The 17,587-nt window shown below is 32.4% G+C and overlaps 1 protein-coding gene across 1 annotated transcript; it reads right to left on the bottom strand.

The window, feature by feature from the left end:
* Positions 1 to 5,295: 5,295 nt before the first annotated feature.
* Positions 5,296 to 12,363, bottom strand: LOC145100799 (disease resistance protein RUN1-like). The gene is made up of 7 exons (XM_079037932.1): positions 12,213 to 12,363; positions 10,959 to 11,711; positions 9,072 to 10,200; positions 8,284 to 8,607; positions 7,307 to 8,203; positions 6,620 to 7,229; positions 5,296 to 5,827 (listed from the first exon to the last, which is right to left on the bottom strand). Exons 2-7 carry the CDS (start codon positions 11,489 to 11,491, stop codon positions 5,733 to 5,735), a joined length of 3,588 nt encoding a protein of 1,195 aa, XP_078894058.1. The 5' UTR covers positions 11,492 to 11,711; positions 12,213 to 12,363; the 3' UTR covers positions 5,296 to 5,732.
* Between the last annotated feature and the right edge of the window lie 5,224 nt (positions 12,364 to 17,587).

The following is a 17,587-nucleotide window of genomic DNA, read 5'->3' as shown; positions in this document are numbered from 1 at the left end:
CCGAGCTCCTCCCTCCGCTACCGGAAGTACCTGAAAACAAAACTGAAAACCGTAAGCACGAAGCTTAGTGAGTTCCCCACCTTACCACATACCATACAAACACATAACATACATACTGCCAGGCTATTCTGGGGTGCCTGACTACCCGGTACAGCCATTCTAGGGTGCCGACCTACCCATACGGCCATTCTGGGGTGCCGTCCTACCCGTGTCAAGCCATTATAGGGTGCTGACTACCCATGTCAAGCCATTCTGGGGTGCTGACTACCCATCGGTCCTAACAACCGATCCTCGGGGACTGGTCCCCTCCTACTACCTCTATCGCATAACATAACTGGCTAGCATGCAAACATATCATCACGTACTGTCAGACATTTCTGGGGTGTCTAACTACCCTTCGGTCCTAACAACCGAACTCTACTACTATCACATATAACGTATCATGCTAGCATATAACATAACAGGTAGTAGCAACCAAGATGATATCACAAAGACAATCATCTAACATACGACTCCTACTGGTGGGCCGACATTGTGGCCTTAGACCCACCGCTACTGGAAGGTAACTCACCTGCACTGGCTGAACTTGCTGATGATCCCACTAGCTGCTGCCCGACCACTCACTGAACTCCTGCTCTACTTGCTCCCTGAGCTATCAATATCAATGCAACACTTAGTCTAACTGACCCCCGAAAGACCACCAAGTCAATTCCGATCTAAGTCAAAGTCATGGTCAAAGTCAACCTTTCCAGGTCAACCCTACTCACCGAGTCCACTTACTGACTCGCCGAGTTCATATACTCAGGGTCCTTCCATTCGCGACATGACTCGCCGAGTCCAACGATTTCCGAGTCCTGACCTATCCAACTCGTTGAGTCTCCACCCGACTCACTGATTCGAGTCTCAACTTGAAGGGTTTGGGGCTTCGCGACCTGACTCGCCGAGTCCAAGAACAGACTTGCTGAGTACCAGACAATCTTCATCCAACTCGCCGAGTTGTTCATCCAACTCGCCGAGTTCATGCCCAACATCATCCGACTCGACGAGCTGCTCATCCCACTCGTCGAGTTCCTCCTCATCTTCATGCTACTCGCCGAGTCCACTCGAAGGACTCGCCGAGTCCAATCAGATCTACATACATGCAGAGGGCTTTTGAGTCATGCATGGACTCCAAACTGTAGATCTACCCTTCCCAAGCCTATCCCCCACGTAAAGTTGCAAACTTTACGTGTAGAGATGGAGATCTAGGCAAAATACACCATAAACTAGGGTTTAAGGCCAAGGGGCTTCAAAATCGACTCAAGGGCTGATACTTTATGCTTCTCCAGTCCATAACACACTTGGATCTGAAGTAGCAACTCCAGATCCAGCTTCTAACTCAAAATAATAACATTATGGCTAAAGAGCCCCAACAACCACACATAGATCTAGGTGCAGAAAGGGTCCAGGAACTAATTTATTACCTCCAAGTGCTCAGAATGAACTCACAATCCCAGATCTATAGCCCCTTCTTGCTCCTCCAAGTTCCTTCTTCCTTTTCCAAGCTTTAATGCACCTTCCAAGGCCCAAATAGGAGATATGACGGCTAGGGTTTGGTATCCAGGGCTAAAGAGGCAGTAAGGAACCCTAGGAAGAAGATTAAGACGTTAATATAGGCTCCAAGTCCCGAATTTAGGGTTTTCCACGCACAGACCAGACTCGCCGAGTCACCTTGGCCGACTCGCCGAGTCGGTCACTTACTCCTCAACCCGGATCCCGCTCTGACTCGCTGAGTCTCTCCTTGGACTCGTCGAGTCTACCCCTAAACTTAGGGTTTTCTTTCCTTTCTTGGTCTTCAAAACTTTGGGTGTTACACCAAGCCTTATATATATATATATATATATATATATATATATATATATATATATATATATAGAGAGAGAGAGAGAGAAGAGGGTTTTATGGAAAGTAAATGATTAGGGCAATACATGCTAGAACCAATGAAATCATAACAACACATCGCTTTATAGTAAACTATATAAATAACTTCTATAATACATTAGTTATGGATAAATAAATGGACACATGTCACTTGATCATTGGTTTTAGGATATATTTCGCTAGTTATGCATTTTCTATTGAACCTATTTGTGTGTGTGTGTGTGTGTTTGTATATATATATATATATATATATATATAGAGAGAGAGAGAGAGAGCTAGGTTCAAATGTTTTCAGCAACTATTGTGTGCATGAATGCACCAATAGGAATTTAGGAAAAAATAAATCATTAATAATAAATATAAGGGTATAATAGTAATCTATACTATAATTAATTATGGTAAATTTATAAAATTAAATAATATCCCCTTTTTAAATTAGGATATCAGTTTCAAAACCTCACCCCCACTAGATTAGGGTTTTACGCTCCCTCTTCATCTCATACAGAACAAGCTCTTCACGTCACCCTCTTTACCACCGCAAACCCATTTTTTCTAACCAGAACAATGATGATCGCCGGCAACATCTTCCCTTATGGTCATCGTTGTCACTTCCATCATTCTCTCACTGATGAAGAGATGCTTCTGGGTCTGAATCCACGCTGATTAATTGAGGAGTGAGTTTATGTAAATCAAATTAAAGGTCTGTCTTCTTTGATCTTTAAATTTCATGGAATCTAAAATAAGTAATTGTGTAGAGTAATTAAGTATATATCCTAGAAATTGATGATTATACATACCATTTTAAGAGATTCCCCTTTCGAGATTGTATCCATTGTTATTGTTATGTACCAATGTTTACAAGTTAAGATGTTCTTCTGTTAAGGTTACAATTCTCGATAGTGTTCTTGTAATTGATTTGAGACTTGAAACACGATCAATCTAAATTCTAAAAGTAAAAGTTGATTCAAATTAGGATCAAAAAGCATTTCAAATCGATGGTTGATTTTTAGTTTGAATATTATTGCTATTATACTTGTTCTTCTATGTTTTATTGTAGTGATTTTGAATATAAAAGTCAATTTATTTTAGAATCTTGTTTTGCATATACTGGTTTTAGTTGTTTTGTTTTTCTAAGCCATTTGAATTGAGTAAACTTATATAAAAAAACTAAAAACTTCCGAGTTTTGTAGATAATAGGAAGAAAACAAAAACTAAAAGTTGGTGTGTATTTTTTGTGGTGATGTAAGCAGGAACATGTGTTTCTTTGAAATATTCATGATTCAGATATTCTGTTGGAATTTAATGTATGTTAGGATGATGCAGGAATGATGAGGAAACTTATGAAAAAAAGATATGTGATATTTCATTCTCAAAGAATGAAGAAAAACAACAATATTCTTTCAGAATTTCAGGATTCAACATCCAAAAACAGCAATATTCTTTCAGAATTCAAGAATTCAAGAAGGAAACATGGAGAACGAGAGTATTCTAGCAGAATGTTGTTATTTTTTAAGAATGTTATTTATTTTTGTTGATATTCTTTTAGAATATTTATAACTATATTAAAATGTATAAGACTTTTAGTCTGTAAGAATATATATGAATTTGTATTTAAGTTCATATGTATAAGAATATATTAGAATGTTTGTTATTTTTCAACATCTAATTCAAGAATTGTGTTTTTTCTTAAATAATATTCTATTAGAATAAAATTCTGAAAGAGTATCATTCTAACAAAAAAATATTCTGATAGAATAAAATCGGTAAAAATTGAAATTGAATTAATTAAAAAAATCAGATTTTTTTAAATTAGGAGAATTAATCATCCCTAAATATCCAAAAATTTCCTTTTATAAATGTAGTTAATTGTCCAAAATACCATTTTGCTAAAAATTGAGTGATTATATGGTACATGTTACCCCATTGTAATACCATACACTCTCAAATCATGTACATTGATTAATTTCATCCGTTGGTCTAGACCTGTGCATTTTGGCACACTATACTTAGTAAAAACAAAATAACCTAAGCCTATATATATATATATATATATATATATATATATATATATAGAGAGAGAGAGAGAGAGAGAGAGAGAGAGAAAGAGAAAGAGGAGGGGTTCTATGGAAAAAAATTAATATATATAGTTTCGATCTTTAGGTTTGTAAAGTTAAAAAAAGATTAGATATCTCAAATATTTTTTTATACATTTCTAAGGTTTTTTAGGTTGATGCATTTTCTATTGATGTTTTTTTTTCTCTCTCTCTCTCTCTCTCACTCTCACTCACTCTCTCTCTCTCTCTCTCTCTCTCTCTCTCTTTATATATATATATATATATATATATATATATATATATATATATATATATATATATGGAAAAGTTCAATAGAGAACCATAATTATAGGTTCTTCAAGGAACCAAATCTTTTTTTCAATTTCTAGAGCTTATTCTTTATCGAAAAAATCTAAAAATATCTAAATTCATATATTAACATTGTGAATGTGAAAAATATTTTTCGAATTCACCGTGTGAATCCGGATTCACGTTGTGAATTTTCGAAGATTCACATTGTGAATTTGACGTAAAAAAAATCGAATTTTATATCATTGGAAAAAAGATAAAAAGTTATGAATTTCTGTATTTTTAGTTTTTTTTTTTATAAAAAATAAGTTCTAAAATTTGAAAAAGAGATTGGTTCCTTGGTTAATTTTGGTTTTCTATTGAACCTCACCCTATATATATATATATATATATATATATATATATATATATATATATATATATATATATATATATATATATATATATATGCATTTTCTAAGGTTTTTTAGGTTTATGCTCTCTCTCTCTCTCTCTCTCTCTCTCTCTCTCTCTCTCTCTCTCTCTCTCTCTCTCTCTCTCTCTCTCTCTCTCTCTCTCTCCATTGCATTTTGAAGTCATCTTTTTCTTTCATCTTATTTTCCCAAACCATAAGTACACAATTAAAAATATACATGCATTGTGCTACATTGAATTACTTATGTTCATCAAACCCCCACACCACACCACATAATATGGTTTAGAACCGTTGTGGTTCGTATACTGATTTCCAAAAAACCTTTAATCGTATATATTACAAATGATCTTGAAAAAAGTAACAATTATCTACAACTATTTTGTTTTGCGTTCTCTAGATTTGATCATTGTAGGATTCATAATAAATATGGAAGTTGAAAGCAATGTTTTGATGGCCGAAGATCGAAATTTAATGAGGATTTTTGGTAGTTGCATATTAGATGCTTAATTCCCTATTAGAGTTAAGTTAAGGTTTAGATTTAAAAGTATCTTCGGCCTAAAACATAAATACACATAGCTAATTAAAAATCTACATGCATTAAGCTAAATTTAATTACTTATATTCATCAGATCACAAAAACTACCCACACCGTGTAACATGGGTTAGAACTTTATCGATGAGTTTTTTGGTTTTTGGCAGTCTTAAGCATATGTGGTGCATTTTACAAGTTAGACTCTAAAGTCTAAACCACATGATATTTCCTGCGAAATTCAAGTCTCCAAGATTGTAGATGGCAGAAATGTCAATTCCTATATTGTTGTCACTTAGCATGGGTCAAAAAGATCCATATATGAATCAAATAATTCCTTGAGCTGTTCAGCATCTTCCCTAGCCAGATACCTTCTCGTCATTTATCAACACCTGTGTAGATTGTATGAGATAAACTTGATGATTGGATGGATTGTGCAAGCTTTCTTCTACAGAATGTTGCCTTGAGAAGTAAGCTTTTCTAATGTTCGACTCGGTTTGGGCTCTTAACTTTTCTGTGACTGGTCCCACGTTTTGATTTGGCCATTTCCAAGTATGTCAGACTTCCTTTGGGATAAAGCTCTGAAACTCACTTCTTCTTCTGATGAAAACAGATAAAAAGTAATATGTTAATTATCATTTACCTACATCTACTTGACAGAATAACTGTAGCCAGGCTTCTTAATGAGTGGGGTTTTGATCTAAATCTAATCCAATATATTTATTTGATTCAACATTTAAAAAAATCGCGACCAACAAACAGGGGCCAAGCCAGGATTTTGGAATAATAGGGACTCACATTGTAATAACATAAATATATTTCAAATCTAGATAACATAATAGTGTGTAAATTGGAAAGAGAATTTGTTAAAGAAAAATTCGTATAAATAGAAGTTACATTGATCTTTTTAAGAATCGATCTTGAAAAGTTGTTAAATGACCACAACATAGAGGGGTCTGTTGGGTGGACCCATTCAAAACTTAAGATTTATAACTCTTTTTTTTTTTATAAAAATATTCTCGTATATTAAAGGTCAAGAAAAGCAAATATAAACAGGTTGATTTGGGTTATGATCCAGCTATTTAAGATAAATAAGTCATGATCCATCAATTTAAAGAAGTTGGGTCAAGATAGTTAATGGGTCATATCATTATGTACCTACTTCTAGCATATTACATATAAAAAATGGCGGTGTAGGAGTTTGTTGTTTTAACAGATTATGAAAGTTGTTAAGTAAGGAGACAAGTCTTTCTCCTTCACAAAGTCCAAGTATAATATTAGTGGTTGGTTGTGTGATCTCCACTATGTTATTGGCACACAAATGCATGATAAAGACCAATACTGTGATGCATAAGACACACCAATATAATCTTTGATGAAAATGAGATTTACCTTTATAGCTAGCATCCTCTCCAACGAATTGACGATATAAGGAAGAAACAACAAGATCAGGTGACATAAATCGCATGTTGTTTAATATGTATTCTCCTGTTGTTGTTTGAAATCCAATGAGATCTCCACCAATTATATGATTCCATGACTTGTAATAACTCAACACATCTTCTTCTTCTTCTTCATTTGTGTCTCCATCACTAAATACAAAACTAACCCCACACTCCTTTGTAACTTGATTAGCAATACAATAATGTTTCTGGCTCACGGTAATAGTAACATGATCACCACCTTCCATCTCATTCATCCCAAACATCCAATGGCTTAAAAATATCACACAATCTCCACTTACATCCACTTTGTAAACATAATTAGTGTATATCCAGGTGAGATTCTTTGTTATATTCCTAATTATGATGATTGGAAAATAAAACGAGTTGTCTTCTCGAAATTGCAACGTACAATCATTGAAGAAATTCAATCCTCTGAATCTGTCAGGAGATGATGGGATGGAAAATGATATTGATGGACCCATGCTTCGATCTGTAATCCAATTTGGCATCTCTTGGCCTCCATAAATTGTGCTGAATATTCCAAATTCATAATACATCTGCCAAATACAACCACCTATATTAATTATGTATACATACATATTCATACAAAAACATATATTTAACTAGACCAAACCTGGATTTCAGATTCCTCTGATCCCAAGAGCCTTTTGCTAAGTAAGTCTAGCTTATTCCAACCCAAACTACGCATGACATTTTCCTCAACACCTGCCATTGGTTGGATTTTGACCATGCCTTCAAATTCAAACGACGAAGGTGCATTTATCTTCCAATCTATGGAGAAATGGATTGGGGACATTTCTGGATCAAATGAAACTTTAAGTGGCAAAGGGTTGTTAGAATCAAAATAAAGGTCCAAATATGCTAGTGTATGTGGAGGGTGCTCAACTGACGTTAGCTTTTTACAGTCTCTCATACTAAGTATCTTTAGCCTAGGAAGGCTTCTCACACAGTTGGGAAGGGAAACGATAGGATTGTCATCTAAACATAACTCCTTCAACATGGATAGGCAACTGAAGTCAATGGGAAAGGATTCGGTGGACAAGTTATTATTCTCAAATGACAACTTTACTAAAGACTTTGGTAAAGAAAGCGAAAAGAGCTTCGAATCACTTGGTATGGCCTTTATAATGGCCGATGAAGAGGTTTTTGTGTTTATGCCATTGTTGTTTGCTTTGAGCAAGGCTGATGAATCCATACCCATAGTCTTTATTCGAGATTCACCAAGATAACAACCGTTTAGCAATAGTGTTTTAACTTTCTTTAACATGCCTAAGCTTCTTGGAAGTTTTTCAAGCTTGATGCAATAGCTTAAATCAACGAAGACAAGTTCAAAACATTGGTCAATTGATTCACAAACCTCAAGCAAACCAATGCAGTTTCTAACTATTAATCTCTCAAGTGCAGGGAGTTCATCGAAGCCACCCACACTACAAAGTTGTTCACAGAAACTTAAATTAAGAATCTTCAATGACCCAAGCAACCTTTTATCTTTTGAGCATGATCCAATCAACTAATGAAACGGAGATAAGTTAGAATAGTAGTGAATCTCATCAACTTAACATGGAATAATAACAAATGGAAATAAGTTACCTTTTGCCTCTTTTGAAGTCGTTGTGGATTATTACAATAAATGCCAAATGATTCAATATTGCTATATGACATGTCAAGAGCAACCAGGTTCTCCACTGGTAAGTCTGAAGGTATGGACTTTAAAGGGAACCCATGCATACAAAGCCATCTTAATTCTACTGGAAAGTTCTCGTAAGACCCATTAATCTGCACATAATTGAGTTGCAGTAGCATCAGACTATCCATGTCACTCAATGCATCTGTTTTCAGCTCAAATGATGCACACAACTTTTCTTTCTCAAGCCTTTGCATGTCTAGGGCAAGGCCTAGAAGATTTCTTGTACTCTAAAAAGAAACCAAATTCCAAAAAAAGTTAAAATAAGTAAATAGAGATACGACAAAATACTTTAACGTGCATAGTACTACTGGGTAGATGCAAGACCTACTAATGCACTATCATCTAATTTGTGTATTACAACATCCTACTCCCATTTCATTATATTACAACATTGTACTTTCAAAAAAATTCTTATTATGACATTTTACTTTGAAGAGTCTACCCAAGTATAGCATCACACTCTCAATTCCTTATTAGTAATTTGGATATTATACTTCAAAAAATCTACCCAACTATAGCAACGAAAATTGCTTCATATTAGGATGACATTGTTATAATCGAGTATATTTTTCAAAGTACAATGTTGTAATTGGAAGAAATGAAATTTTTTTTGTCATAAACAAACCAACGGAAGTACAATGCTATTTCTTGCATTTAATCCTACTACTAACAAGTATACATGGCTACTTACCTTTTTTTCTTCCAACACTTTGAATATGTCCTCATGAAACCATAATCGACTTCGCTTCCATGGCTTCTCTGGTGATTCTTCACATACTATGAATCTTCCTATATCTTGAACCAACTGATGCATCATCAACTCGTTATCCCATCCAATACTAAGAAGGCATCTGTCGATTAGATTCGTGAAACCAGTTCTTGTTTCCAAACCACATGCCTGTAATATTGTTTCAGTAACATCTCTATCCATTCCAACAAAAAAACAGGCAATATGCTTAAACATATCCTTATTATGTTTGGATGGCAAAGAGTCAAAGCTCATTCTCAAGACATTATTTATAGGGGAATCATTTTCTTTCTTTAGCCTGTCTATGTACCATTCCCAATAAGGTACATCTCGATTGTGTAGAGACCTACCCAAAACTTTAAGAGCCATTGGATGTCCTTCACAATAGTTCACAAGGTTTTCTGACACCTCTTCATAACCTTCCTTGGGATTGTTCGACATGAATGCATGAAAACACAAAAGTTTTTGGGATTCAGTCTTATATAAGCCTTTAAGCACGTGCTTTGTATGCTTGGGTTTAACGTTCGTTTTGAATAATGCACAACTCTCTGTCAACCATGTATCCTTTGTTGTTATTATAACTTTGCTTCCTGGATGAAAGCCTTTACTTCCAAGTAATGCATCCAACTGGTCTAGACTATCAATATCATCAAGAACTAGAAACACCTTTTTACGAGCTACTAAATTCTCTATCTTTGAGGTGTAAATGGATACATCATGAAATTTCATCGAACTTGTTTTTGAAATGTCATCACAAAGTTGTTTTTGTAAATCAAGCAACCCACTAAATTTTCCACGACATCTCCTACCAATATCTTCAATATAGCTGCTTGTATGGAATTCATGACAATGTAACCCATATATATACTTGGCTAAAGATGTCTTCCCAATACCACCAATACCTAAAATAGTTAGTATGTTTGTTGTATGTGAGGATGCATCCTTCAACCATGAAGTGACAAATTCAATGGAATAAACCATCCCCATAAGTTGTGGGAGAGGACTCCTTGAGGATATGCGTAACCTTCGGTGGATGTCCTTAACAATTTCGTCAATAAACTCCATCTCATGCCTGATTGATTTGAATAAGAATAACAAATTAAATACAATCTAGAAAAACTAACATAGCAAATTAGATATTAAATTTATCCCCAAATCCAAACCAAATTACATCAAATTATATCATATTGAGCTATTCTACTTAATTTGCTAGGCCATAATTTTTATCTATAATAAGACCATAACCACCAATGTAATACAAGATTTCATTAATGGGCCACCAAATTTCATATGTTTCCGTAAGACCATCAAACTTAAATATCAACGTGGTGTGGTTTTGAACGAATCTAAACAAAATGTCACATAATAATTATAGGTTAAACATTACTACTTACAAGCCAGAGAAATTATGTAGCATAACAAAATATGATATGATTTGAAGGAAGAAAGATATAAAAATATGTAGTCGCATTGTAAGGGACTAACTGTTTTTGTTTTCACAGATGGCATATAAAATTCATGAAAATGGTATAATCTAGATGAAGTATTTTTATTATAAAATAATATGTGCATAGCAAATATGTCAAAAATTGCAGGATGGTTAACCTCCCATATGAAAAACATCATGAGATCAAATAATTGCAAAACCTAGATTCAGTCGCAAGCATTTCTTTATCCACTTTAGATACATCAAAAAATATGCCTATTTGGTGATTATGAAGAAACTCATTAAAACTCATAAGGAGAACATGATTTTGACTTTTCATGCACTAATTAATAAAGAACTTAAGGAGTGTAGAAATATGGATAACAGGATAAGATAGTACTTACCTTCCATTTATATCCTTCCCTTTTAAACCAGCAACTTCTACAAGCGCTTTATTCCATTTTTCCATCTTTTGAGCCAATTTACTTCTTTTATTTGCATCTGTCTCTGCCTCCATCCTCTGTCTATGTTTAGCCATTGCATCTCCAAAGCTACTTTTTTGCTTCCTGGCATGGGTGGGCTCCACATGATAAAAGATGGGGACTACAACATGATTGGATTTCATTCGTTGCTCAAGGATCAACACCATTTCATCAAGACACCTAATGGAAGTAGCATAACTTTTAGACAACATGATAATAGAAGCCCTAGATACTTTAATAGCACTCTCCAATTCCGGTTTCAGATCTTCCCCTATTTCAATCTCTTCATCATCCAAGAAGGTAGTGATTTTGGCATCCATGAGTGCCTTATAAAGGTAAGTGGTAAAATGACGATTATCAACACCTCTAAAACTTAAAAATACGTCATATCTATGACCTTTATGAGTTGATGAAGAAGATGAAGATCCTTCTGAATGTTCTGAGAGAACAACCATTATGAGTTATGAGACAATGATCTCCTTATATATTGGTGGTGTATTAATTCCAATAAGCTCTGAAACTCAGTTTTCTCTGGACATCATTGATTATGAATGTTGGTTTCACAATTTATCCCTTTTGTGTCTCTTAATTAGATAGAAAATAATGTGTTCTGAAGCTTTTAAATCCCTCCCTTTCCGCACTTGTGCCTCAAACTCAAGATCCCATACATAATGTCTGTACATAAAATCCATATTATTAACACCATACACAACTTAACTCTCTTTAAACAGTATAACCTCAACAATAATACAAAAACATGTGAATTAGAATGCTTCAAAAACAGACGACATATATGCAGATAATTATTGATATAGAATCACCATAACAACTACAAGATCAACTGTTACATCTCATGAAAGGGAACTCCAAACATATACTAGATGTGAATAAACAATAAAAAGATCCAAACACGATAAAAAGATCCAAACAAAAGACTGAATTAATGAATTGGAAACTATAAAGAAATAGAGGAAGTATATTTCCTAATTGAAATATAAAACTAAACACATGCAATTCAAATAATCGATATTTCAATCTGGTAATAATAGATTTTTTCTAAAAAAAAACCCATATGATTATGATGTGATTTATGATTGATGATGAAATTGGTCAACAATTAGTCAAACTAGCTAGTAAGAATGTGCTTTCATATTTATCTGAGGAAAAAAAAGAGACCTGAAGTGAAGAGGAAAGAGGAAGAACCAACGGCGATTAGAAAGAGGAGGAAGATGAGCGAAAACTACAGAACGAACGACGATCACTGTAAATCTTCAGTGAAACTGCCAGTCAACGATTGAGTGAGACGACGACCCGAGTCTCGAAGAGAGAGGAGAGAGGGTCGAGTCTTTTTTTTTTAATCAACCCATTATAAATTTTTTAATAAGTTACAAACTTGGTCCTTATGCTTTATTTAAAATCCCAGGTTTTTATCCAAGTTTCAATTTTGTTTAATAACCTCAAAACATGCTCTTAGTCCCATATTCCATTGTGGATAGTCTCCTTATTGTGCCCTTGGACACAACCTAAAAAAATATAATATGACATAAATCAAATCTACTCAACCTTTGGACGAGAGGAAATCAACCTTTAATTCGATTATAATTTCGTCCAATACTTTCGTTCAATACTGAGTAGCCTTTTTGCCAAATGACCCATATAATTGATCTTATTCATGATTGATTTCAACAAAAAATGATCATAGAAGACATCTTTTGGATATCAGGTAAAATCTTTATCTGCTTTTGCTCCCGGATGAAGAAATACGAAAGAAGACACAATAAATGTGACAATGAGAATGGAGCAAGCAGGGCAGCTACCATGTTTCATTATAGATTTGAAACTAGAATGTAATCGAAAATTGCCAATAAAATATTAAAAATTTGAAGATCCTGTATTTTAGAGCAGAGAAATGGGAGAATGGTGGCCATCGAATATGGGGATGGAAGTCCCTTAATACTAATCGGGTAATAAAAATACGAAATGAATCAAATAAATTACACTATATATATATATATATATATATATATATATATATATATATATATATATAGTTAGGTTCATGTGAGATGACCTAATTTTGTGAGACCGTGAGACGCATTTTTTAATTTTTTAATTTTTCTTTAGTTAATTCAAGTTCTGAAAATAATACTTAAAAAAAGAATTTTTGAATTTTTTCATTTATTTTGGATTTTTAAATTATTTTTTAGAATATGTACAGTGTAATATTCTATTAGAAAATTTCACGTATTTTTCAAAAAAAAAAGCGGGATTTTTTTTTAATTCATTCAAGTTCCGAAAATAATAATTAAAAAAAAAGAATTTTTAGATTTTTCCATTTATTTTGCATTTTAAAATTATTTTTTTTAGAATATGTCAGTGTAATATTTTATTAGAATATTTCACGTATTTTAAAAAAAAACAGGATTTTTTTTATTTTTTTTTAGTAAATTCAAGTTCCGAAAATAATATTTAAAAAAAGAATTTTTGGATTTTTCCATTTATTTTGCATTTTAAAATTATTTTTAGATTTGGTCTCACGATCTCACAAAATTAGAATGGTCTCAAATGAACCTGAACTTATATATATATATATATATATATATATATATATATATATATATATATATATATATATAGAGAGAGAGAGAGAGAGAGAGAGAGAAAGAAAGAGAGAGGTGGGATCAATTGAGAAAATAAAAAAGGTTGAAAATGGGGGAATCATTCTCAGCCACTCATTTAATCTAAACATAAAAAGACACAGTGGCAAACTTGTAAATATGTTAATAACCTTCAATCTCAAATAGGTAACTATAGAGAATTCGATAACAGTTCGTTCATCGTCAAAAAATTTCCTCCAACCTTCAATAATCATCCAGATTTCTTCAACTAAACTGGAATTTCTTTATTTTTCATGAAATTGGAATCGGAATTCTGGACTCACAGTCACAGTGGACATTGAAGGACTCAGAATCGGTACTCACAGGTTCCCAATCGGATTTTCGGAAATCAAAATCAAAATGAGATATCGATCAGATATAGGATGTCACATCTAAAGTCGAAATCGGAAGTATATGATGATTTGAAATTGATAATTTGATGTTTTTAACATTTTTAAAATAGTTAACTTGTATGCACTCCAACTATTTGATGAAATGCTTAAACTAAATTACCACGTTATATTCACTTATGAATATGTTTTCTCACCTGAATCAGTATATGTTTAGTTAAAACACAAAACAAATATGCAAGTCTGTATGTTATTCATATGTGAATAACATATAAAAATTATATATATTTGTCAAAATACCTTCAAATATTCATAAGTGAATATATTCACAAGTGAATGTACCTTGTAATATTCATATGTGAATATATTGTGTAATATTCATAAGTGAATATATCATCTAATATTCACAAGTGAATATACTATGTAATATTCACATGTGATATACCATGTAATACTATTTAATATTCATATATGAAATATTATTTAATACTCATAAGTGAATATACCATCTTATATTCACAAGTGAATATACTATGTTAATATTTACAAGTGAATGCATCGTCCAATATTAAAATATGAATATACTATGTTTATTATATAATATATTCACATATGAATGATACTAAAATTGTAAAAAAAAAAAAAATCATACTTTTTATTCATAAATGAATAACGAATGTACTATAATAAAACCTGATACTTTTTTTATTCACTTATGAATAATGATAGCTGAAAATAAAAAAAAAAGTAAATTTTTGATTTTATCTTGAAACTATATCAATATGGATGTCTATTTATAGAGGATAAAAAATCATGAATTTTGGTATATTTAAAATCATTTTTTGATAAAAATAGCTTCTAAAAATTTAAAAAAAACGAAAAAACTATGTTTTTGTATATATTAAGGTAATGATTAGCATAGTTTAAGGAAATATGTTTTGTTGGAAAACACATGTGCATTCCTTTCCCATTTCCGCCGGTACATTGGAGGCTTTTGCGGCAAAAATAAATGATTGGTTGAGAATGATTTTCTCATTCTCAACTTTTTTTTTCTCAATTGAACCCTCCCCTATATATATATATATATATATATATATATATATATATATATATATATATTATAGGGAAAAGTTCAATAGAGAACCAATATGGATCAAAGAACCAAGGAACCTATCTTAACCATCTATTTTCTTTTAATCTTGGCCATAAATCCTTAATTAACCAAAAAAACCTCGGAGGGGCATTTTGGTAAGTTCAACGTCTAATCTAATGTTGATGTTTATCTCCGTTAGCGTCTTCTGTCACTGTCCTTCATCGATCAATCCAAAATCTCGGCTGTTCTTCGAAATCAACATTTTTCATCCAATTTACTAATAGTTTCTTTAGATTTAAGCTAATAATGAGGTATTTTTAATATCTATTCATCTTTCGTTTATGATTATTAGGTCAATTCTGATGCATTGTTTATCAACTTATTTTTATGTTATTGTAATTGTCTATTGTCAAATTCTGTTGATTTTACCGTTTAATCTTCAAATTGTTATGTTTATTGTTAATTTGCTATTTTTATGTCGTATGTTGAATTTGCGTTTGATGTTACTGTTTTTCATTCGACCGTTTTTGTAATCATTCGTCTGTAATGCATATTCGACATTTAGATAATCAATTATATCTTGTGCATCTTCTGACATTTAAGTTTTTTCCAAACTTTTAGTGATTTTGAGAATCTTATCTTATCTTGTGCATATATTTTAAAGTTTTGTGACTATCTTGTTTATTTGTTTCCTTTTTTGTATAATTATCAATTCTAAATTTCTAATCTGTATATAAACTCGAGGTTATCGACGATTCATTATGAGTTCTTTGAATTCTTGTTCAGATTTTCATTCAACTATTAATGAATAATCACGTAAGTTTTTTTCTTAATATAAATTTCACATTTTCTATATAATGTAATAAAATAAATGTTTTGTTTGGTTTTGCAGTTCATGATCAATCATCTTCAAGTATGAATATTGATCATTCAAATAGCAGTAATTCTCGTTATAGTTTTGATTTTGAGCTCTACAATACTGAAAGTTTTAAGCTTGTTCCTTATGATAAATTGATACATAAGAAGCCTTTCAAAGGATTGTTGTTTGATTCATTGGACATTGGTCTTGACTTTTATGAGACTTATGGTCAAGAATGTGGTTTTGATGTGAATATGTCAAGTCAAAAAGGATACAATGATGGCACAATTCGTATTAGATATTCGACATGTAGTAGATCTGGTTTCACGGAGTCATTCAAGAATGAAAATGTTAATGTGAAATTTTCAGATGTTAAGAGAAGGAGAACTTCTTCTAAGAAGAACGGATGCCATGTTGTTTCAAAGTTCAAAAATCTCCGATGTTCTTTAATGTTCTACATTTATGTGTTTGTTGAAGATCACAACCATGAACTTGTTGCTCAAGATCAGTTGCACTTATTAAGGATTAATAGGACAATGGATTTTCTTGATGAATCCTTTATACATAAGGTTGGTACTTGTAACATTGGTGCTTCAAAAGCTTATAACTTGGTGAGTAGTATGAAGGGTGGCTTTGATTCTAGGGGAGGGACTGCAGTTGACTTTAAAAATTTTCATAGAGATTTGAATTGTAAAATTGGTGTCAAAGATTCCCAAATGGTTGTGGATATATTGACAAACAGAAAATTGTGTTTCTCTAATTTTTCATTTGAGTTTCAAAAAGATGTTGATGATCATCTTACTGGACTTTTTGGGTTGATGATACTTCGAAAGCCAACTATAAGGAATTTGGATATGTACTATCTTTTGATGCTACTTATCAAACAAACAAGTAATTCCTAATCCTTATTTTTTCTTTTTATGGTAGTTTTTCTTTTTAATAATACATATAAAAAAAATTCAGGTATTCTATGGTATTTGTTCTTTTTACTGGAGTTGACTACCACAAGCGTTGTGTTACTTTTGCTGCTGGTTTACTAGCTCGTGAGACAACAGATGCATATGTGTGGTTGCTTGAAGTGTTTCGTAAAGCATTTGTCAAGCCTCCCATGATGATTGTAACAGATCAGGATTCATCAATGAAGAAAGCTGTTAATTTTGTTTTTCCTGAATCGAAGCATAGACTATGCATGTGGTGCATCACTCAAAAACTTGAGGAAAAGGTATATTTTTTGTTTTTTGATTCCTATATATGTTTTGTAACCATATAGATCATAAAGCATATAGTGAATTCACAAGGTAAATATTCATATGATGAAAGGAACAAATCTAAATCATAAATCACACTGTGAATTCATAATTTGAACCAAATGTTATGTTAATATGAATTGCATCAAATATTCAACATATGTAATGATTCTAATGTGTTTTTTTTAGATTCCTATCGATGTTTATAACCATCCGGACTTCCAGAAGACATTTTTTGATATTATATGAAATCTTCAATGTTCTCCACAAGATTTTGAAAGTTCGTGCTCAACAATGTTAGATAAGTTTCATCTAAAAGAAATTGACTGGTTAAGGTCTGTTTTT

This window comes from Lactuca serriola, chromosome 1 (assembly GCF_051521515.1).
Source record: "Lactuca serriola cultivar US96UC23 chromosome 1, Lser_US96UC23_V15, whole genome shotgun sequence".
Taxonomy (NCBI): domain Eukaryota; kingdom Viridiplantae; phylum Streptophyta; class Magnoliopsida; order Asterales; family Asteraceae; genus Lactuca; species Lactuca serriola.
The sequence above is the reverse complement of the archived record's forward strand: the minus strand, read 5'-3'. Positions and strand labels throughout refer to the sequence as shown.